Source organism: Gavia stellata, chromosome 1 (assembly GCF_030936135.1).
Source record: "Gavia stellata isolate bGavSte3 chromosome 1, bGavSte3.hap2, whole genome shotgun sequence".
In the NCBI taxonomy this organism is placed as follows: Eukaryota; Metazoa; Chordata; class Aves; order Gaviiformes; family Gaviidae; genus Gavia; species Gavia stellata.
This window is the reverse complement of record NC_082594.1, coordinates 74,353,329-74,376,446: the sequence shown is the minus strand read 5'-3', so window position 1 is coordinate 74,376,446 and position 23,118 is coordinate 74,353,329. Positions and strand designations below refer to the sequence as shown.

General features: G+C 39.3%; 1 protein-coding gene across 1 annotated transcript in view; it reads left to right on the top strand.

Annotated features, from left to right (window-relative positions):
* Positions 1 to 23,118, top strand: part of OCA2 (OCA2 melanosomal transmembrane protein) — a 184,945-nt gene that overhangs the window by 101,195 nt on the left and 60,632 nt on the right. Inside the window, exons 18-21 of the mRNA XM_059822678.1 lie at positions 3,879 to 4,006; positions 8,127 to 8,186; positions 8,736 to 8,840; positions 18,805 to 18,898. Coding sequence (XP_059678661.1) covers positions 3,879 to 4,006; positions 8,127 to 8,186; positions 8,736 to 8,840; positions 18,805 to 18,898 — 387 coding nt within the window. The remainder of the gene's footprint in view (positions 1 to 3,878; positions 4,007 to 8,126; positions 8,187 to 8,735; positions 8,841 to 18,804; positions 18,899 to 23,118) is intronic.

Below are 23,118 nucleotides of genomic sequence, written 5' to 3'. Positions count from 1 at the left end.
CAGTTGTTATGAAACAGAGGTACTAAAAGGCAGTAAGGGAAGTGGTCTGTGGAACTATAAATGGGCTTTGCTTTCACTATAGTAATGAGAAGTTATTTTTTGAAATTATTTCTATTTATCTTCCTCCTGGCTATCTGGTGGCTCAGTAAGCTAGAAAATAAATGAACAGAGAAGCCAGTCTTTAATGTATCCTAGTACTTTCAATTCTTCAAAAAGGAAGGAATAGCTTCAAATTGAATCCAGGGCAAATGCAAAGCTACTCAAATATATAAAACACTGATATAGTATGTTCATTGTCATAAACGTACTCAGGAAGGCCTTGGAAAAGCCTTAGAAAACCTACCCACTTAGAAGGGCAGGCTGCCACGTGTTCCTTAACTTTGTAGATAACTTTGACAAACAGTTAAGCAGACAGCAGTCAGTCAAGCAGTTATGGCACACACTAACTACAGTAGCCTTCAGGCTTCAGAAGACATTACTCTCATCCAGCTGCAGGGTGCTTGAAGTCAAACTGTGGTACTAAAAGGCATCATGAACGGAGATCTTGCATGAAGTCCCCCAAATTCCTTGAGAGACTTCCTCCTTCCTCTCCCTTCTCTGAGCTCCCATCCTGTGGCCTTCCTCTGAGAGATGGGTAACTGTATCTCCTCTTTTCAGGCATAGCAAGAAAAGCAAATATACTCTGAATAGACTCTGCGTGTAGACTAAAATAAACTCTGTGCAGCCAGAACTGGCAGCTGACATGTTTGAGCTTCCAGAGCGCTGTACTTGCTGGAGCACTGCAGGAGGACACATCCCTTGCCCGTCCATATTCCCAGGGAACAATATTGTAAGGCAGGGCACCGTTCTCTCATGCAAAGCTGCATGCGTGGAGCTAATGCATGCTGATAACACTCATGGTGCTAGAAAATGCCTGGCAATTCAAGTATATTTCATTAGCTTTAGCGAATAATTGTTATCTCCATATAACATGTTCAAGTTGATTTGTTTTCGTTGGAGGCAGGAGGGTAGAAATAATATCAAGATATTACCACCGATTGTTCCAGAACTATTGAGAAATTGCTGTTCTTTAATTCTTCACTTCGTTGTACTTACATACAAAACATATGTGATAAAATGTAATGTTGTCACTTACATTTGTACAATATAGCAGTAAAATTCTGCTACTAAGCTCCTGACCTGCACACATCTACGTGCCCTTGCAGTATTCCTCCAACAGGTATTGTCATCATCTTTATTTATTTAAGGTGGAGTTGGGCTCATTGTTCTTCACTGGAATTCAGAGAACAGCCAAGAGGTCAGGAGAAAATTAGGCAGTACATTTCCATGACCCCTTTCGTTGTGTTCAGAGAAAATAACTATTTAATTTGCATGGACAGATTCACTTTGTTTTTGGAAAGACAGTAAACGAACTATGCTAGCAAAAAGGCATGCTAGACAGGAACTGACAGTTCTCTCTCTCCTTCTTTTCCTACTTTGGCTACTCTGGGAACGTTCCTGTCCCTGTGGTATGTAACTGGTTTTGCAAAGTCTCTAACATACCCAAAGTCTAGTGTACAAAAATAATTCATATGTTTTCAGTTTATGCCAGAATCCAGCATTCATCCTGAGCAGCATAGAGTATTACTACTCTTAGATCAGTCCTGGAGTCTCCTTCCAGTGGGTGGTAAAAATGTCATTCTTCACAAGAAAATTTGGGACCAGCTATTCCCACCCTGCTCTCTTTTGTGGTTGTTTTTGCTCTCCTCCTCCTCTGCAGTATAATTCTCACGCGTAAGTTATTCTTGACCATGCACTCTGATTAGATCACTGTGACCAAAGCAGGGAACAGACTTGCTCAGCTTTCAGCACGGCAACATTTCTGTCTTTGGAGGTGAGCAGAGCTGGCTGTGAGACATGGTTTTTGGATCCAGTGAGGCATGCGGATCAGATTTTAATCAAAATCTGTATTGGGAATAATGAAGGTGCTGAAGCTATGAAATTTGGGATACAAAATTCCTTCAGTTTTCAGCTCTCTGCAAATTCCTTCAGTTTTCAGCTGTCTGCTTAGCTTTGGCTTTGTTTCCACCTGTATGGTGGTATTTCTGCTGACAAACCATTAAATTTCCTAGTCCTTCATACCTGTTTCCTTACAAGGATTTCCCTGCATCTCCCCGTAGATTAGGTTTGCACCAGGCTAAAGAAAAAGTCTTGTGAGAGCTGCTTATCAAGGAACGGGCAAGACCGGAGTGATCAGCCATATCAGAGCTTTTCAAGAAGAAGGATCATGGGGAGAGGCCTTGTGAAGGGACAAGTCATTTGTAGTGCTGGAAAATGTGGTTTCAGCCAAGCGGAGAGGACAGAAGCCAGGTTAGGGGCATCAAGAATAGAGCTGAATTGGAGAGATAGCACTTGGAAATGCTTGACAGGAAAGAAATAGGTCATTGACTGAAGAGCTAGTGTCACAGAGAGCGTTTTGTTTTGGGAGGCAAAAAATGCAAGAAGTATGATTTCACTGCTGCGCAAATACGACAGCAGAAAATAAAACCACCTCAAAGCATGAAAGCCGGAACTAGTGTCAAGCCAGATGGTTTAGCTCTCCTTACCAAACAGACCAACCAGAGTAACTCCTGAGCTGCTGCTTTTGGCTTTCAGGCAGATCTGGTTGCCCCACTGCAATATTTTCAGCAGTTGTTTCTTACTGATCACAGTTGACCTGAAATTCTCATTTAAAGAGTACAGTACGTCCCTGAAAGCTCCTCAAATGTACTTGAGAGACCAAAATGCATTCTTCGATTAGGGAGTACTTACGTAAGACTGTATAGGGTTTTTTTTAAAAAAATAGTTAGTGTTTACAGCTTCATGAACGGGGACAGCCTTTGGTCTCTTTATTTCTTTTATATTTAAATAGGATTTAAATGGGATATAGCTTGATTTTAAACTGTTGGATGTTTTTGGATCTCTTTCTTCTTTTAACCTACCAGAAAAACACTTACATACAAGCTGTAAACTGAATGGCCTAAACTTTGATGAATCAGTCTTCTATCTTTGAATTTTCTTGTAACTGCAGTTCTTGCAGACTTTTGGAGAGGGCTCACTTTATTTGTCTATCTGCTTTGTAGCAGGGGCCTATTCTCCCTAAGTTACATTTGTTATTTGATTATAAGTTTGTGACTTAAAGTTGTTTGCCAGCAAAGATTCTTATTCTTCTTTCTTCCTCACTTTTTCTGCAATTTCTTGAATCCATCACTTTCCGACTGTGAATATATGAAATAGCGTAAGTTGTATGAAATAGTCACAGCAAAGAGAGAAATAACTTGAAGAGCTGGGAGGCTTTATTTCCATGCCATTAAAAACCACCTTAAATTATATATCTTAGTTTTTTGTATTAAAAAAATAATCATCTGCTATTTAGGAAAAAAAGAGAGAAGACAGACAGAAAGAGGAGCATCATTCTGAGGAAAAAACCACCCAAACCCCTTTTGTTTCATGTCTGAAATCCCATTCCATTGTTTAAGATAAATGTGTCGGAGGAATCAAACAGCTCCAGAAAGCATTTGAACTGCGCAGAGAGGAAGTGAGCCTTGCTCCGACAGATTGCTGACTGCGTTCTCTGGCTGATTGTGCATTTGACTTGCATTTTCTCTCAGTTACCAAAATATGTGTCTTAAAACACTTCAGGATGTACAGAGGGATCCTGTCTGGAAAGAGCCTGTTTTGCTCTTTAAAGTCAGTCCCTCTTCTGTTTTAAAGAGCTTTTCCTTTCTTTGTTTATCTTCCAGAGCATATAGCCAGTGAGTCTTTAAGGCCCTGAAAAATGCAATACCGTAACTTTTACGTTGGTGGCACATAACAAGTCTGTGAAGTGTAAAGTGTTGTTCTCTCTTTTTCTGATGCAGGCTGGATTGCCATCTTGGGAGCCATTTGGCTGCTAGTGCTAGCAGACATCCATGATTTTGAGATGATACTGAACAGAGTTGAGTGGGCAACCCTCCTTTTCTTTGCAGCATTGTTTGTTCTCATGGAGGTAAGATTCTCTGATTTCTAAAGCCTGAAGAGTTACAACTGACTTAAAATGTGAATTATGTTCCTGGGCAGAGGCCTCCTGCAGATTCAGTTCTGCTGGAATATTGAAGATCAAGTGTAGTCATGGTAGTACAGAGAGAAATTGCAGAGTAGTGGAAGTTGGCTGGACCTCTTCGAGATTTAATTTTTCACTGTAAGCTTGGTCTCACTCTCTCTCCTTCTGCTGCATTTGCTGAATGTATCTGACACAATCATTTTCATGTAAGTAGAATTTTAGTTTCCAGGTTTGTTGGTGGTCTATGTGTGCAGATAGATAGTTTACATGTATTTATGTGTTTGTTTTGCAATTATTTAGACAAGTGATAGGAAAAATAAAAGAAGAAGAATAAACCAGAGTTGAAAAATGCTCCTAATGCTGTCTGCTACATGCTGGCTACCAAATGGCCTAAGAGATTTCATGGGAGTATGGTTTGAGAGGATAATATCACTGAATTTCAGTTTGCAATTGTAATTTAAAAAGATATTCAGTACTTGAAAAGCCTGGATATCTTGCTGTGTAGTTTCTTTGTGTTTGTCTGCTTGACTATTAGAAACAGTTCAGCCATGTTTGTATCCCATTTTATTTACTGTTTGATGCTTTTGTATAGCCTGAGAGGATTTATTTTTACCCCAAATGTTTGGATAATTCTTTGTATGAATACTCACATTTGCTTGTCAATTAGGCTTCTGTGCGTTCCCTAGAATGCTCTGTATTTTTCAGTTGTTATTTGTTGGGTTTAAATGATGTAATTATGTTGTAGAAACATGACTGAAAAAACCCAAGTGACCACTGGCACTGCCATGGCGAGTGAACTGTCTGAGTGAGCAGCCTAGGAAAACCCTGTAATAACAAATTTGCTCACATAGTCTCCTTCCTCCACCCTCCCCCCCCATAACTACAAAAAGCCCAAGAATTTCTAAATTGGGATCTATTAAAAAAAATCACCAACAGTAAAAGGGACAAAATTTGAAGCAAATACAAACAGTGAATAATTCAACTAACTCTAATGCCAAAATGGAAGTAAAAATCTGGTAACCTCTGAGAAGATGAATGGAAAGTCTGATTATCATTAGGAGGCTTGTTTGAGAGCTAGTAGGTCTAAAATTCATCAGAAAATTTTGATTTATTGTACACCCATTAGTGCAGGCCATTTTTAGTTCTCTATGTTACCAGGCTCGAAGTATCCTTGCATTTTTTAGCTCTTATAGGGAATCCATATTGAAGGCATGCATATTTTGTCTGTTGCTGCTGTAATAGTTTATTAGTTGCATTCCCTGATGTATTTATTGTTTTAGCTTGGATTGAATGGTTTTGATTTGAGTGCTGTGTGACTGCACAATAACATAGTAAAACACGTAGGGAGTTATTTGCCGTTTACTGCCAGTCTTCGGATATGACTGTCGTAATTCTCTGAATTTAATTTTAATGGTTTCTCAGGTCACCAGTGAATAGTTTGCTAATGAAAGAATATTTTTTCTGGCTCTGTAGAATAACAGCAGTCTAAGGTCATGAAAGAAACTTGTACACAATAATCAAGGAAAAAAGTGAGAGACACTAAATTCTTCCCCATAAATGAGAAAAATGTTCTAAGCACCATCACTGCTAATTTTGATCTGAATCTATTACCCTTTGGACTAGAAGGAGATGACAGTCCTTGCCAAGGCATTTTTCTTTCCTTTAGGTTAACAATGTCAAGAAGAAACAAGTCAAAACAAAGATATGCATTGAAGTATAAGAAATCTTTCCATGAGCTAGGCACTCAGCAATTGTCAGCTCATGTTGTTGTGGATCACCCTTGGTGATCCTTCATCTTAGAGGGTTCCCAGTCAGAAGCTATTTCCTACTGCTATAAACGTTCCCTTTCCTATTACAAGGCACATTTAAAAACCTGTGTGGGACTTAGGCTGCAAGTAATTTCAGAAAATGTGAATTTTCTGTGCACTTTATACCCAGGGGAGGCCAGTGGCAGGGTGCTAATTGCTGACTTTCACTTAGGTGCTTGCAGGCGATTGGCCTGGATATTGTAGAGACATCCTAAAGTTCATTACGTGATTAGTACTGTCATCATCTCTAACATGATGGGCTATCTGCAGACTGACTCTCTTGCAGGAGCAACGTGCATGTCCTTCTCTCCCTTCTCTCTTTCCCGAATATCTCTTTTGTAGTACCATGTCTGGATTCCAGAACAAATTTCGAGTGTTAATGAAAAGTAATATGTTGTGTTAATAGAGAATGAAGTAATAAAGTAGCAATGTTAACTGAATGTAACTCTGAGCTCTGGTTGCTGACAGCTAGGTGTTAAAAAGTTTATTTTAAAGTGTGAATGCAAAGCAATTGCAGAAACAATATTACGGTTCATTAAAAATACTGCTTTCACATACATTTTAAAAGTCACTTTCATAACCTTTGAGTTGACAAGGTGATGCAGATAGCTTAGAATTAAAATGGTAACTTAAAATTACCAACAAGAGTGAATTTCTTAGGAAACTTTCTACTGGGAAGTTAAAGTCATGAAAAAATGTCCATTTTTTTTTAATGTAAGGGGTATGTATATATATTTAAGTCTTATTACTTGCTTTCTGTGTGCTGCATCTTTCCATGTAGATATACCTTTTCTTGTGCAATGCATTGTTAAAAGGAAATATAATTTCTGGGCCAAATTTAATATGTGGTGATACCCAAACCACTAGCTTTCAGCTGCCACCTCAACGAGCTGCAGGTACAGGAATTGTTGGTCTGAATGACAGCCTCTTTGTCACTCTGACATTACCATGTCTTATGCCACACCACTCAGTGCCTATTAGGATATTTGTCCATCTCTGTCATGGAATTTGACAGCATGCAAGTTGAATGTTTTTTTTCCACTGATATCTCTGCAGGGCTCTGTCTGACTGCCAGGTGTGTGGGTTTTACGGAGTTGTGTCGTGTGAATACTTACTTCTGTGGCTCTGTGTGGGAATGGAGTCAGTAAGTGAGGCATTACAGCTGACTGATTCTTTGTCACGGTAGAAAAAAAGTGAAAGCAAGCCAACCAGCTTGGTCCAGGCTGAACCAAAAATGGTGATTTTCTCCCCAGGAAACAGAAAAGTCATAAAATAGATACACCCCCTTCTACCTGGAAATAGTGCTTCATTCTGGACACTTTTAAGAAAAGAAAACAAAATCAAAGTGAATTAAAGGGTAGCTCTCATTAGTTAAAATTCCCCTTTTACCTTGTAGTTTGAGGGAATAGACCATTCTCCTGGCGTGTGACTACTCCGTTTATATTCTTGTGTCTGCCCAAGGAGAGGTCAGAGCCATCAGCACTAGGCTCAAGTCTTGCTATGTCTTTTCGTCCGTGGTAGTAACCATGGTTGTATGGGATGTTATCTGAGTATCCTGTACAAATAGGAATGGCTCTCACAGGGAGGACAGAGCACTCTGGTCCAGGCTGTCCTGGGCCCAATGCTTACAGGGCTTCCCTCCTCAGTTCAGGTGCCTGACAAGGGGACTGGAGAGCTAGTTTTCCCGCCTGTCAGGTGCTGCTGCCTCTGTGCCAATTTCTGTTCACCCCAGATCTCTGGCCTGGTTTTAGCAGATGGGTACTGTTGTTTTTTTTTATGGGTCTGAGAAAGCTGTTTAACAGAAACATGTATTTTGCTTTCTCTTTTCTTTATATGAGACTGAACACAAGATGCCTGATTTCATCTGACCTTCTAAACACATGATATACTCCTATCTATATTGTGGTTTTGGGGAAGTTGGTTGAAAATTAGTTGTGTTCAGGTATTCAGAAAACATATAACCACTGAAGAATGTCATCTTTAAATTTCAGCCATTCTCTCATGCCTGTGTCCCACACTCTTAAGTAATCCCCCCCATCATTCCAGCACAACAAACCCACTTCTGCAAATATAGCTACCAATTCCTACTGTGTCTTTTCTTTCTACCAATTGCAAAGTTGCCGTAGAAGCTACATGAGAAGAATATAAGTATCTTGTGAATAGGAAGGAATTGTTGTATTTGCTTACATCTACTGAAAAAAATGTAACTGCATCAGGTACCTCACGAGTTGATATCAATGTCTTTTTTTTTTTTTTAGGCTTTGGCTCATCTGCACTTAATAGACTATATAGGAGAGCAGACAGCTTTGTTAATAAAGGTATGTTTAAAATATTTACAGTTTTTTAACAGGTAAGGAAAATAGTTTTAGTCCAACAGAATAATAAATAATACTTTCGTTTTGAATTTAAAGTTAATGATTGTGTTCCTGTATCAGCAATATCAAGAAAGCATGTTATACTTTGGTGTGGGTGATATTTAATATACATACATCTGTCCACAGCCAGAATAAACATAGCCATAACTGCAAAAGGGAAGCCTTTTCTGTAGTCTAAACAAGCCAAGAAAATACAAAGAGTAAAAGGGGAAAATTTAGAGTTGCACAGTTTATTTCTTGTGTGAAATGTAAATAAGACTATTAGAAATATCAGTCTTTGTATTTCCATTTGTTCAAATTTTCTTGGAAAAAGAACAATGTTGTGTTACTAAATGTTGGGCTGTTTTCTTTAAGATGCTTTTACTATCTCAGAGCCTGAAGGAATAGTAAGTGTTGAAAAATTAAAACTGTGGAGAATGTGCACTTATGCCATTGGGGGACAGAGCAACACTCATCTCACCAAAGTTGTAATTTGACCTATCTCAATTCCAGGTGGTTCCTGAGGACCAGCGCTTGGCAGTGGCCATCATTTTAGTGCTCTGGGTGTCTGCTTTGGCCTCCTCCGTGATCGACAATATCCCCTTCACAGCTACAATGGTAGGGGTCTGGGCAGCACTTGCACATCCTCCTCCTGGTGCTGGCAAGGGAGCTGAGCTTGCTGATTATCATTTGCTTTTTTTTTTTTTTTTTTTTTTTTTTAACCTCTGCTGTGTTGTAGTTTACTTTATCCCCTAAGGTTGAGTCATTATTACAAGCTTATTCATACCGTTTAGGCATCTAGCTGGCCATTGCTGCCTGCAGTCACAGTTTGTTGTGAAACTAGATCCACTGTTTTACCTGTTTTTTTGCACTTTCCCTGTTATATCCACATCTGTAGCTGAAAAGTAAAATTGTCTTTTTGATGGAAACTGTCACTAACCACCTGCTGCTATCAATATTTTCCCTCTATGCACTGTGTGGTTATGCTAATGCTTTTTTTAACACCTGAACATTTTATTGCTACCTTACTTATGTAATTAGTTTAAAAACCAGCAAATAACATTAATCATAAAAAATGCTTACCAGCAGCTGAGTTTTAATATCAGAAAAGTATAAAATTATAACAAATTAGGGCATGATCAGATAGGTTTATTCAATCAAGTTCTCTGTTTAAAGTGCAATAATTCCTTCATTATATCATAGGAATGATGCATTATTACAGCTTGTTCTCAGCTGTATATTTTTTTCTTCCATTGTTATTGGATGGTCATGTCCACCCTTAACCCCTGTGTCAGGGTTTAAGACACTTCTTATAGGGCATATGATAGATTGGACAGATTTGCAACTGCTCTATAATTATATGTTAGTATGGTATTTTGGTTTGATTACTGTCATGTTTCCTGTGGAATTATATTGATTTGACAACAACAGACTGCAAGCAATAGGCATGAAGGGAAAGATTGGTTCAGGATGAGTCACTTCCCAGCAAACACTCGAGGACTATTAAGCAATAATGCAGAAACCTTAGCTTCAAAGGTTTTGCCTCACATCCAGCTAGTCTATGAAAATTGGTTTGGAACAATACCAAAAGACACCTGCATGCACATCGACCAAAGGGTCTTTTACAGGTTTTGAAAGGAACCATCTTTTAAAGGAGTATGCTTTGGGGAATGGGATTGAAACACAGGAATTTTTTGGGATGCCTGAAGACCACTTCTTTTGTGTCTTTGAGGGAGTGAAATACAGATGGACAGGAAAGGATTCCTACCAAGATTTTAGACTTTTCAAATGTATATGTTTTTCATCCTGTTCTGGGCTGAACTTAAGAAACTGCTACAATTTTTTTTCTTTAAAAATAGGTGGAGAGAGGAGGAAGGAAGAAAGAAAAATGCAGGCATATTCTCACCTGTGCAAGAGCAGTCATTAGCTGAGGTGTTAAGACATTAAAGTGTTATATAGCAGACTAAAGTCAAGACCTAGCATCATTGAGCTCAATGAATGGGCTTGGACTTTGGTCTTTGGCATTCTACATTAGAAAATACTTGTATAAAATTCCTAAGTAACTAAGTCCCAAGTTCTATGTAAGACTGTATAAACTTTCATTTAAAATTCTTTCTGTTTCTTTGGCACAAGCAATATTTGGTTTTGGAAAGCTATTTATCACTATATATTTCAAAGTTCTGAACTCCTGTTGAGGAATATTACATATATTGAACCCAGCTCTTTTGTAGAACAGCTTTTCACTAATCGGGGACTGAGTGTGCATGTGTCTAATAAACACACAGTGTAACAGGTAGTTCTTAGATCTCTGTTTGTTTATTTATTGACTTGCTATTTATAGAATCAAGCTGTAATTATTAGTAGCAGAAAACCATCCACACAGCAAGTTCACTTATTCAGCCACATAGTTCACTCACACATTCACACAGTTACCCAGCTGACATGCTTCTATATACGAGTTTGGTTCCATATGCTTTAGTGATATTGGAGTATAGGGCACCTGCTATGGTGTAGTCATGAATGATCCTGTCCTTTCTTGGCAAAAGGTGCCAGCTTCACAGCTGAGCCTGTGCTCATAATTATGGAAGATGCAGACGTACTGACTCCCTCTGGTGAAGCCCTCCAAGAGGTTCATAAATCTTCAGTGGTGAACAAATGTTTGTATGATAATGGGGCAATAGGTCTTGTGATTTTTGCAGTCATAGTCTTGATGGACCAAGTACTGGGTAGGGATATGGGCCCATCAAGTTCCTCCCATTTTTTGAACCTACAGATACAAAAAATCTGGGTGGTTTCATAGATATCAGCTGTATGTTCTGATAGAGCAAAGAGTGTTTGGAGGATGGCATCAGAGACTTCTGCCAGTAATGGATTTGCTTACCCCAAGGTGGTGAGCCACTGACCAGTAGGAGTTAAGGGAAACCAGGTTCGCAGGATGACAGTCTATTTGACTTGTACATGGATAGGGATGTCTGAAACATCATGCAAAGATGGAGAAAGGCATGGTGGCAGCTCACAGCCAAGGGCACCAATGGAGTCTCTTCTGCATTAGAAAGGTGAGTACCCAATGCTTTTTGTCCCATATTCCAGGGATGAGACAGTCCTGACAGTCTCAACTCTTCTGGTTTTGTCTCTGGTTTTAAGACTGTGGGCAAAACTACTGTGATGGCAAGGGTGCCTAGAAAGTCATATTGCTCTATTCCTTCAGGGGTGGGAAGGTGCAAGAAGACAGGTATCAGTTCATTCATGGGATGTCCCCAACATTGCCTCTGTGTTGTTGGATAAGGTCTTCCATTCATCCCTTACATCAGCGTGCAGTGCATGTTGTCCAGACTCGGAGCAAAGAGATGGGTTGGGCTACAAACACTCAGTGTAGTAACTCAGAAATGGCATGAGAATGGACAGAAATAAGGGTCTCCAATGTAAGGTGACTGATCCCCCCCTGGACTGAAGGCACCGTAAATAAGAAGAGACAGCTCCAACTCTTTCAGTCTCCTATTACACCACTTTACTTGCTAATGTAGAAGTAGTCCATACAATTGTTATGTAGAGTATTTTGACCCAGGACCTGCCTGAGAAATGGAAGAAATATGGAATTTCACTACAGCATGTAAGAAGGCCTGAGGCTTGACTTATGAGGTGCATAGCTAGAGGCAAGAAAAAGAGAAAAACCTGCAGAGCGCTCTGTAACTGTGATACCATGTTTCCTTTAAAAAAAATCAAGATGTAGATCAATATTTTAAAAAGATAATTAGAATATGAGTATATCTGAGCCAGCATTACAAAGAATTCTAGGAAACATACTGTTTTATTAATTGAAGTAATGAAAACAGATAAGGAAAATGGTTTCCTAGAAGAAAATCTAAGCATTTTCAAGAATTGCTAAGTATCTACATAGACAAGATAGGCTTCTTGCTTATCCTAAAACATAAACACAGCACATTAACTGCAGTCTTAAGAACAAAACCTAAATATTTTCAGTTATTTTAAGATCGAAATGATTTAAGGTGCAAAATATTCATGTTTAAACATTATCAACACATTGATGCTTTTCAGCAGCCTTCAGCACCAGCATCGTGGAGAAGAATTCTCCCTTACTAAAAAATTCTGAAATTACAAAAATCAGATTAGTTTAGTATTTAAAGCATTTTACCCTGAAAATACCTTTTCAGTGCAACACTGTTGTTGGTCAAATTCTTCTTTGCTCTAGACAAGAGTAAATCTGCTATAACCCCACCATTAAAAACGTCATTACCATATGGAATTTGTCTGCCTGGACTTTAGTAAAGCCTTCAACACTGTCCCCCACAGTATTCTCCTGGAGAAACTGGCGGCTCTTGGCTTAGACAGGTGCACTCTTTGCTGGGTAAAAAACTGGCTGTATGGCCAAGCCCAGAGAGTTGTGGTGAATGGACTGAAATCCAGTTGGTGGCCGGTCACAAGCGGAGTCCCCCAGGGCTCAGTTTTGGGGCTGGTCTTGTTTCATTGTTTAATATATTTATCGATGATCTGGACAAGGGGATTGAATGCTACCTCAGCACGTTTGCAGACGACACCAAGTTGAGCAGGAGTGTTGATCTGCTCGAGGGTCGGAAGGCTCTGCAGAGGGATCTGGACAGGCTGGATCGATGGGCCCAGGCCAATTGTATGAGGTTCAACAAGGCCAAGTGCCAGGTCCTGCACTTGGGTCACAACAACCCCATGCAATGCTACAGGCTTGGGGACGAGTGGCTGGAAAGTTGCCCTGCAGAAAAGGATCTGGGGGTGTTGGTTGACAGCCGGCTGATGATGAGCCAGCAGTGTGCCCAGGTGGCCAAGAAGGCCAACGGCATCCTGGCCTGTATCAGAAATAGTGTGGCCAGCAGGAGCAGGGAGATGATCATGCCTCTGTACTTGGCTCTGGTGAGGCCGCACCTCGAATCCTGTGTTCAGTTTTGGGCCCCTCACTACAAGAAGGACATTGAGGTGCTGGAGCGTGTCCAGAGAAGGGCGACGAAGCTGGTGAGGGGTCTGGAACACAAGTCTTATGAGCAGCGGCTGAGGGAGCTGGGGTTGTTCAGTCTGGAGAAGAGGAGGCTGACGGGAGACCTCATCGCTCTCTACAATTACCTGAAAGGGGGTTGCAGAGAGGTGGGTGTTGGTCTCTTCTCCCAAGTGACTAGTGACAGGACAAGAGGAAGCTGCCTCAAGTTGCGCCAGGGGAGGTTCAGGCTGGATATTAGGAAAAATTTCTTTACTGAGAGAGTGGTGAAACACTGGAACAGGCTGCCCAGGGAAGTGGTGGAGTCACCCTCCCTGGAGGTGTTCAAGGAGCATGTGGACATGGCATTATGAGACATAGTTTAGGGTGCATGGTGGTGTTGGGTTGATGGTTGGACTTGATGATCTTACAGGTCTTTTCCAACCTTAGTGATTCTGTGATTCTGAATTCATGTACAAATTCGCTAAACTGAAATCTCTGCAAAGAGCTCAGAACAGAGCAAGTATTTTATGCTACAGAGGGTGCTGTAGGAAGATAGTTGCGTAAATGGAACAGTGGAATGAGTTTCTGAGGGCACTTAGCTCATCATAGGTTGATTACTTTTACTGTTTCTGTCTTGGTGAAATTCTGTTTGTGTTGAACTAAAAGAAAGTATTGGAGCTGCACAAAGACAAAACAGTCTTCAAAGTATTTTCCAATTGCTTGCTTCATGTAATTTGTCCTGAATGCAAAGATCATGAACTGCCCCAAAACAAGATTGAAACTTGCTTGATGAAATGTAGTTCCAAGACTTTTCCCTTCTCTTTAAGCATTGGAGAGTGAAGATCCAGGTCCCTCATTAAGTAGGTTTTTATATGAGTGAGTGTATATTGCACTTCACTGCATAAGCATGCCTGGCGATTGTGATAGGAAAATCAATCATTTTTTTGCCAATAAGTAAAAAATGTATAATAGCGAAATATTTTTAATTAAATATATATACTCTGTGGGAACCTCCATGAACTCTGACTGTATGCAAAAGACTCTGTTGCCAGCAGTAAATCTAATATGTATAGATATATCTGGGAGTTGCTTAAAAAGCACCCACAAAATGTTCTATGCATAAAAAATTAATAAACCAGGAGCTTAGTTATTAAGTCTCACACATTTTAATTCTTGAATGGCAATGGTTTTTTTCATGTTGGATATCCAGCTTTCTTTGCCTGAAGAATAAATGTGGTGAATCATGCAGTGATGCTCTATGTGTCATTCTTTTAATCCTCTGATATTTTTCTTTCTTTTTCAACAGGCTAAACTCACAATGACATTCCTTGACAGGTAGACCTACTTGTTTTTAAGGCCTGCATTTTCCTAGTATTGTCATTTAAATAGCCATGGATTTCTGCCCTTAGAATGTTAGGTGACATGATTTTATTACCAGTATGCTCTTTAGTTTAATTGACATGTTTTATCAGCCACATATGCTGGAGCCATCTGTTTATATTTTTCATTTATTACCAGAACTAAAACTAGAGCCATAGTAAATCCTCATTTTAGCTGAGTTTAAATACTATTTCCTCAATATAGAGTAACAAACAATTTCCATTAACCACCTGGCTGACAAGGAGACTTAGTCTCTGACAGGTCTTTGTTAGAAACCAGATAATTTTTGGCCCACTATTTATTGCCTCTAAAACTATCAGAGGCTTTTCATTTGCAAAACTGAATATTTTGTATTTATCTCATGTTCTTAGTGCCAGTTTTATTTTTGGATCTTCTTTGCCTTCTGCCCTACCAGAGTTTTCTATGCCCTGCATTTCAGTGCTTGATAAATGTGTAAGACTGGGCCGTAGCTTTCTGCAGAGACAGACCAATCATCAACAGTTTGGGAAACTACAAACAGTTTTTTTCTATTAATGCGTATTCTCTGCACTTTTCACAAAGGACATTTCTACCACATGGAGTTCTTAGCAAAGTGTGTGCCATGAAATCCCATGGTGTAGAGCACCAATGAATCCCTAAAATAGAGACGTAAATTGCTGTTTCATTGTAATTTTGCACAAATAGACAGAATGGGCAATATGACCTGATGCCTTCTACCGCACTGCATAGGTATAGGATAAACTTGTCTAAGTTACCCTTCTTGTACAATGGGGGTGTGTGGTTACTTGTACAAGTGTTACCTTGAGGAAGCAGAAGTAGCTGAGAGGGCTTCACTCTGCTGTTTCTTATGAGTCCTCCTGCCAACCCAGGAGGTGACGCTCACTGATATAGCAGGACCAGTGCCCCTCCTCTTTGGTCTCCTCTCCACATATCCAGGGTCCAGCTAGTAAAGCTAAACCATCATTTCTGCTTGCATTTCAGAAGGAAGTCTTCATAGTTTCATAAGAGGTCTTCCTTCTTTATCTCCTTGACTGGCGGAATGCTATGCTCATGAGAAGGTTTTGTTGTAGAAATAGGTGAAAAGGATAAAGGTCTTGATTCAACTTGTGTTGGGTAGTTTGGAGTCTTGGAAAAGAGGCTGTGACAGCAAGGTATGATCTTTTCATGATCAAAAGAATTAGAATCTAGTGACTTTTGGAGACTCTGTGGCATGCAGTTGCCAGAGGACAGCCCATAACGTTTGCAAAAAATTTGGTGTACTTTATGGATCAACTATATATTTCTATCTGAAACACTAGAAATTTAACTGAATGTTTTGCATTCATCTTTCATGTAGTTATACAAAACTGATACTTATGGTGCAACATTCCTTGTTAGAAATACCCCTTCTTTACAAGGGATATAAGCATGTTAAATCTAACTTCAAGCATGTGTCAGAGGTCCATAGGACTTCCATTCCCTTTCTGGCTTATAACCGTTATTGTTTGGAAGAGATTAATTCCTTTAAATAAGGAAAACACCCAAATTTAAGTGTACACAAATATGTATTGCTAAGGCATGTTTCAATGTTTGTCCCTTGCTCCAAAACCAGGTATTTATGGGAGGACAGATTCCTGATCTAGACATACTGCCTGTTAATGCACTTAGGAGCATGACATCACTGATGATAATTTTAACATAGATAGTTAATTATTATGAATCCTTTTAAAAAGAATTCACAGTATTTCTAAGTGGAAGAAAAGCAATGTTACATCAAGGAGATAACAATAACACCAGTGGGGTCAAGTGCGTATTTGGGCTCCTAAAATACTTTGTTGGGTTTAAAAAATTAAGAAATAGAGATTCAAGCATATCACACAATTGTACCTTCTCTTGATACATTACAATGTATCTTTGTGTTTAAAAGAAGACACAGTGAGTTGAAACCTTTTTTCAGCGACTTTCTTCTGGGGGGTTTCTGTGTCTTCAGTTAATAGAGATTTACAGGATACTGAGAGCTCCTGACACTGAGCTCCTTCACTAAATAGAGAATGAAATGGTCTGATGGGAGCATTATGTGTATGTGGCTGCAAATACCTAGCAGAGAGTTACCTCATGGACTTTCTGTCTGGGATCTCTGTTTTGCTTCTCGCTTCCCCTGTCATTTACAGTGCCATAATTAGGGAGGGCTATAGGGCTCTGCTTTCCGCACGGTTCCCACCACTGGGGTGTGAAAATGGCATTACTTGCTCTGCACTTGGGAGCTGGCTGGCAACAGCTTTAGGACTGACCTCAAGAGCAAGAAAATGGGATAATATTGCTCTATGCTCTACCTACGCACATTCTCTGTGCTGGGCAGGGCATGCACAAGAAGGAGTGTAATTTAAAAAGGTGTTGCTAGTCTGCATGGTTCAGGATTGTGTCCTGCAACAAGTGAGTTACTGTAGTACATCAGGAAACTTGCAAATAATTCTGAGGAACAACATAATTGGTTTTGGTTCTCCAGTCAAAATTATATAGTAGGAAAAAATGCTTTATTTAGATTGAGCAAGATGGCTTATCCTGTGATTTCAGTATTTGTGTTTAGATTTTATTTAATGTGGAAATACAATATTGTTTTGAAATAAATATAACTGCAGTTTGAATTGCATATCATGTTCTAGCAGTGATGGTTTGAGAGAAACAAAGTTTGTAGGGAGAAATGAAATCTTTCGTGACTGTTTTATGGAAAAAAACAGACAAGATGTTGAGCATGCTGACCCTCCTTTAGGCCTTAAAATAGAAATAGACATTTTCAGGCAATGTACAATTCAAGAATAATTGTTTAGACATTAACTTATCTAGGTTAATCAGTTATAGGATTTAAGAGGGATGATTAGCACTACTGGCAGGAGGGATGGGGAAAGGCTTGTAATTCTTCATAAAGCCTATATATTGCTCCATACCAAAAGAACACACACAGTCAGTAAAGATGAGCATCATTCAGCTATCAAAGTGAATGCATTTTTCAGGAAGTAGCTGTTCCATCTCTGAGATCATACCCCTTGAGGGGGACCTGTGAAATACATACAAATGACAAATTGGAGGATTAAAAATCATAACTCTATTCACTACTGAAAATCCTGGACTCTGAGAAAGCATTAATTTTAAGGCATATCACAGTTATTTCCACAAATCCCTTCCTGCTTGATCTCTTGCTGTTTCACGTTTGCTTATTCTTTCTCTCTCCCTTTTGGTCCCATAAACCTCTGGACATGTTAAAAACAGCTTAATAACAGTATCACCTCTCCCCTTGCTAGTGACCTTCTCTCTACAGGTACTGATTACACCTTTCTTTCAAACCAAGTGGTTACACAATTAAGTTGAACTCAGACCAGTTTTTCCCAACTAAGGTGGAAGTTGTTTAGCTTTGAAGCTTTGAAGCTGGTGTTACTGACTGAGATTTGGTGCTACTAGAAAACCTGCCTGCTGTATTTCTGGGCTCTATACCAATTGCCTAATGAAGTCTATTATGTCTCCCTACAAACCTCATTTGACTTTTCTGGGGCTTTATTTTATTTTATTTTATTTGCTACAGTGATTAAATGAAATTCCTAAAACTTGCAAATATTTCCCAGTGACCTAAATCTACATTCTCTGGTAAATATAATGTTAGAATAAAAAGTAAAATAACTCAGCTCTTCTTATGAATTCAGAAGTCTGTCACATTGATCTTTCTCAATTTTTCCTTAACAGATCAGACACTTTTGATTATAACAAGGATTCAGGAATTTTTTAGTTACTGACACATGATCTACAGACATCTTGATTGTGAAGGTCTGAGCATCTCTTACAGCTGTCTCCAGCAAGAAGAAGGGATACAGCTCTGTCCTTTAGGTTTCAAGAAATGGAAGGGGAATTGGTTTATAGTCACTGTCAGTTTCCTGTTGAACTAGAAGAATCTAATGGGAGGCACTCATAACCTTAAGAGAGCCTCAGTTTTGTTAGCAGTACCTGTGTCAGGCTTGGCCTAACATTGCTGATACCTTCTCTTTGGCTTGTGGGACTAGCACAGTCAATGGGGAAAAGTGAGCACAGATCAAGAATATGATGCAAAGATACTAATTAAAAAAAAAACACCCCCCCCCAAACCCCCCCTGCAAGTTATTCTTTGTACTTGCTGGTGGCTTAAGTTGTTTACTTAAATGACTTTTATTTATATTGTGCTGATGGTTGGATAATGTCTCCTGAATCTCTTTCTCTTTTATTCTTAAACCACAGATTCCTGTGCTTCTCAACCTGAGTAAAGATCCTGACGTTAACTTGCCTATGAAACCATTAATCTTCTCGCTGGCCATGGGTGCGTGCCTTGGAGGTAAGAGTTTATGTGAGAAAGCTGGCACAGGGTAATAGTTATGCAATTATGGCATATATAAACTGGCACAATAGGTTCAGTGATTTTATTATGCAAGCATAGGGAGGGCCTGATGCAGCTCCTTTTGACTTCAGAGAACTCCTGGATAAGGATCTCCATCACTGTCTGCTGCTACAATAGGAGTTTTGCAGTCTGTGTTTGAAGACCATATCTGCATAAAGTACAGACACACAAAGAAGCAGTCCAGATGGTGCTTATAGGGTTCTGATCTTTTGTGAGAGAAACTACAAAGATACATTTAGCTTTCAGAACAGAGACACATCACTGCTCATTGAAAAGATGCAGAAAATGTATAATAGTTGAGATCTGAAAGCTTGATTCAAAGTCTACTGAAGTCACCGGGAGATTTTCTGGCTGGCTCACAGAAATGGTTTGAGTATCCGTTTGTTGACCTATTTAGCACTCCTCACTGTAAGGAAAGTCTTTTTGAAGTCTTTGGGAAATGTACCTCTAATCATGAAAGCTCATAGCCATTCTCCTAGTGCCCATCTTGGTGTTAACTGGGATTTCTTGTATTGTCAGTGCATTAGCACAAAACAAGCAGATGGTTAAATAAAGTTAAAATTGATAGAATGGTGTCCTGCCGTGGATCTACCCCTTCTCCCCCTTCCATGCCCCTCCAAAGAGTTTCCTTGACTTTACAGAGCTTAAAACTAAAACCAGTTTTGTGTGTAATCCAACTTTATTTAGCTAAGTGATTGCTAGTACAAGTGACCTTAATACCTAACAAAGATTATAATGATGTAATTTATAGATTGAATTTTAAGAGCATGTGGCAAAGGCAGGACAATTTATACCAACCAACAGTTATTCATTTGATAAACATCTTTTTGTACTCATCATTACTCATCATTATGTTATGAGTTTAATCTGTTCCTCTTTGAAACCAGTGATTTGAATAATCAGCATACCTTTATATATATGTTTGCCGTAAAAATATCATCTTTCTTCACAATTTGCTAATCACCAAACATATTCTGATATCATTAAACTATCAGATTAAAAAAAAAAAAGGCATAAGGAATATAAAGTTGGCCAGATTACGCTGAGTGAGAGGCACTTCACCAGCCTCGGAGTCTTTGTAAGTCTCAGCTGATTTTCCTAAGGTATCGGTTATCATCTTAACCCAAATTCCTTTAATTTGATTTGTTGAAGGGCTGCCGGGATTTTAAAAGAGACTTCCATGTGTATGAAACAAAAGTAAAAATATAAACAGTACCATGGGAATTATTTGAATTAAAGGCACTAGAGTTCCATAGGAGGTATTCAGATAGGCTCCATACAAATATTTGGATAAAAAGTTAGATCATTATCATTATTAGCAAAAGCTTAAACTCTCCAGACTGCGTTCTATTAGGATAAAGCTGAGCCTATGCTGAGTTATAGTAGCAAAAGTCTCATAGGAGTGTTAGCCTGAAAATTAATATGCTTCTGACTTTCCCATGTCAAAAAAAAAAAAAAAAAAAGCTAATGGACAGCATCCTATTGTTAGGGAATGAAATGTGGAAAAGGTTTTGCTTTAAAAGATCTCGTAGCCCCCAAAAATGGAGGGAAAGGGGCTTTTCTTTTTTTTAAAAAAGAAAGTGTTGATGGCCTTTAAAAATTATTTCCAAAAGAGAAGTCTTATCAGCACTGAAGTGGTGTGAAGGAATCCTCAGGGTAGGTTAATCCCATTGTGGAAGGGGTAGATGACAATTATATCATTACTGCCTGGTGCTTAAGGCAAAAGATTGGATCTTAGCACTGCTTATGCAACCAAAGGAACTTGGCAAACAAGACATTTTGTCAAAGAGTCTGATGAAATAATACATTATAACTACATATTTTAGGGTTAGTTGTTCACTACATAATGCAGAGGTTCAATTCTGGTGATTTGATAGCATTTCTGGGGTTCAGGGTAAACACTGCTGTATGCTTATGTGTCCGTGAAGTGAGTGTCAGCATTTGTGCCTGTCTTGGAAAATGCTGTGCAACATTTTGTCCTGAAAAATTTCTGGTGGGTGCAATTACTTTTCTCTATTGTCAGGAAGCGGACAGGCAGCTATGGGCTTGGAAGATGATAGGATGAGAAAAGACAGTAATTTTCCTTCATTGCTGTGGCTGTTGTCCTGGAAATGAAAGAAGGATTGAGTAAATCTCAAGCAAGATGAAGAGACCTTTGCCAGTATAACTGCCACATTGTTGTCATCTTCAGCAGTGTTTCCCAAGAGAGAGCTGCTGCTGCTGGCACTGGGCTCAGACATAAGGAGCAACTGAGTATCGCATAGATGCTCCTTGGTCTGTATAATGTGTCTCTGAATGTGAGAAGGGATGAAAAGTCTTGTCCATTAATTGAGGAAGCCAAGGACAGTGATGGCCGTGGGCAGTTCCTGGTGAGATGGTCACAATTCTGAAATCTTTGGGTCTTCCTTGGAGTTTGCCAGTTCTTTCCTGGCAGAAGTTTTCTTGCTCAGAATCACATGGTTAAGAAATAAACATGGTAATTTTTCAGGGGATCTGGTTCTGGAAATTTAGGTTTATATTTTTCCCAGCTATCTTTAAGAACTTATTTTAGGTTGTAAATTAGGAGTCTGGCGGCCCCAGGCTCCCTGTTTGGTGATGGGGATACCAGCATGTCTGGGAGGCAGATGTTTATTCATCCACTGAAATTGCCAGACCTTCTCTCCAGAGCACATCAGAGCCCCTCACGCACAGAACTTTAGTAGCTGAGAGGGGTGCCCAAAGACAGGTCAAATGAATTTGGGCCTTTGAGCCTTTTGGTTTGTCAATTCTGAATGCTGAACAACCCTATTAGTTCACATGTCTGGGCATTAATGGTCAGGCTGACTAAGTAGCTGGAAAAATTGTATTGCTCATGGGTTTTTTTATGTACTATCTGTCAGTATTTCAATTATGTTTTGACCGTGAAGGGAAAGAAAACAGGACATTTAAAAGGAACTGAATGAAACAAACAAGGAAGTAACTTCACTGGTTTTCTGTGGCTTTCTGACAAATCTGCATCTATATTTCTTTTGCACAAGAGGACATTGAATAAGGTTTTATTCATTAGTGCTTCCTATTCTAGTACATGATGGAATTATGGTACCTCTTGAGACTGAGTTGTATGTAGACCTTCCAATAGTGTCTAGGGAATGCTGCCCTGAAATTTTGGAGGACAAATGAAGATCGCTAGCTACAACAATTTCAGAACAAGAGGAGCTTTAATTCCACTGCTTCTATTGGCTTATGAGTTTTAAAATAACATGAAATATGGATTCAACTCAATTTAAGTAAGTGCACAGTCAGAAATCCAGTGTTAAGACTGTTCAGTTGTGTAGAACTAGACTCTTTACTGAGCTGAAAATGTTGTAGCTAAGACATTATTTGAAGGGGGTTTGTACATTTGACATTTAAAGAGCTGGCACTTATTTGTCTTTTTATCTCTTTCTTTTATTAATGATTTATTAGACGTATGGTGTTGAAAAAAGAAGGAAAAAAAAAGAAGTGGAAAATAAAAATTAATTCATATTTGAAAGTCCCTACCTCCTGAGTTCTCAGTTGCTAGTGTAGAAAAGCGCAAAAAATATTTCTCTGCTGTAGTGACTATTGCTGTGGTCCGAAGGGGATATTTCTACAGTGTATAGTTTTGCACTATTTTTCTTCTCTGTATATTTTCCTGGAGGTCAACACCTGAAAGTCAGCATTGTCACAATTCTGCAGAAAGAGGCAATCTCTAGGATGCATACAGCTGTGTTATTCTGGCCACACAAGCTCGGTTGTAGGCTCTACTTCAAGAAAGGAGGTAGGAGGAGGGGGCTGCCGGCACTTTTCTTCTAACCTTACAGGGTCAAAACCCAGGTGTGAATAAAATCCATTACCCACAGGACATTATGCTAATTACAGCTATTAAAGGAGTGCAACCCGCAGTATAGCTAAACAGGGGGATTTCTCTCAGCGGTCCAGTGCTGTTGCTGTTCTGTCTCTTAGCACCCCTCCTTTGGTCCCAGATGCAGGTGGGGCCTTGCACAGTGGAGTATCGCTGATTTATTATTTCTGCTGATTCTGCTCAATAAAATCCTAAACTAGTTTTAAAGCTTCAGACACATTGAAGGTATAAACCTAGAAATATTGTTTATATTCCTAAACCAACCCTACTTCTTTGCAATATGAGTGAAAAGTGA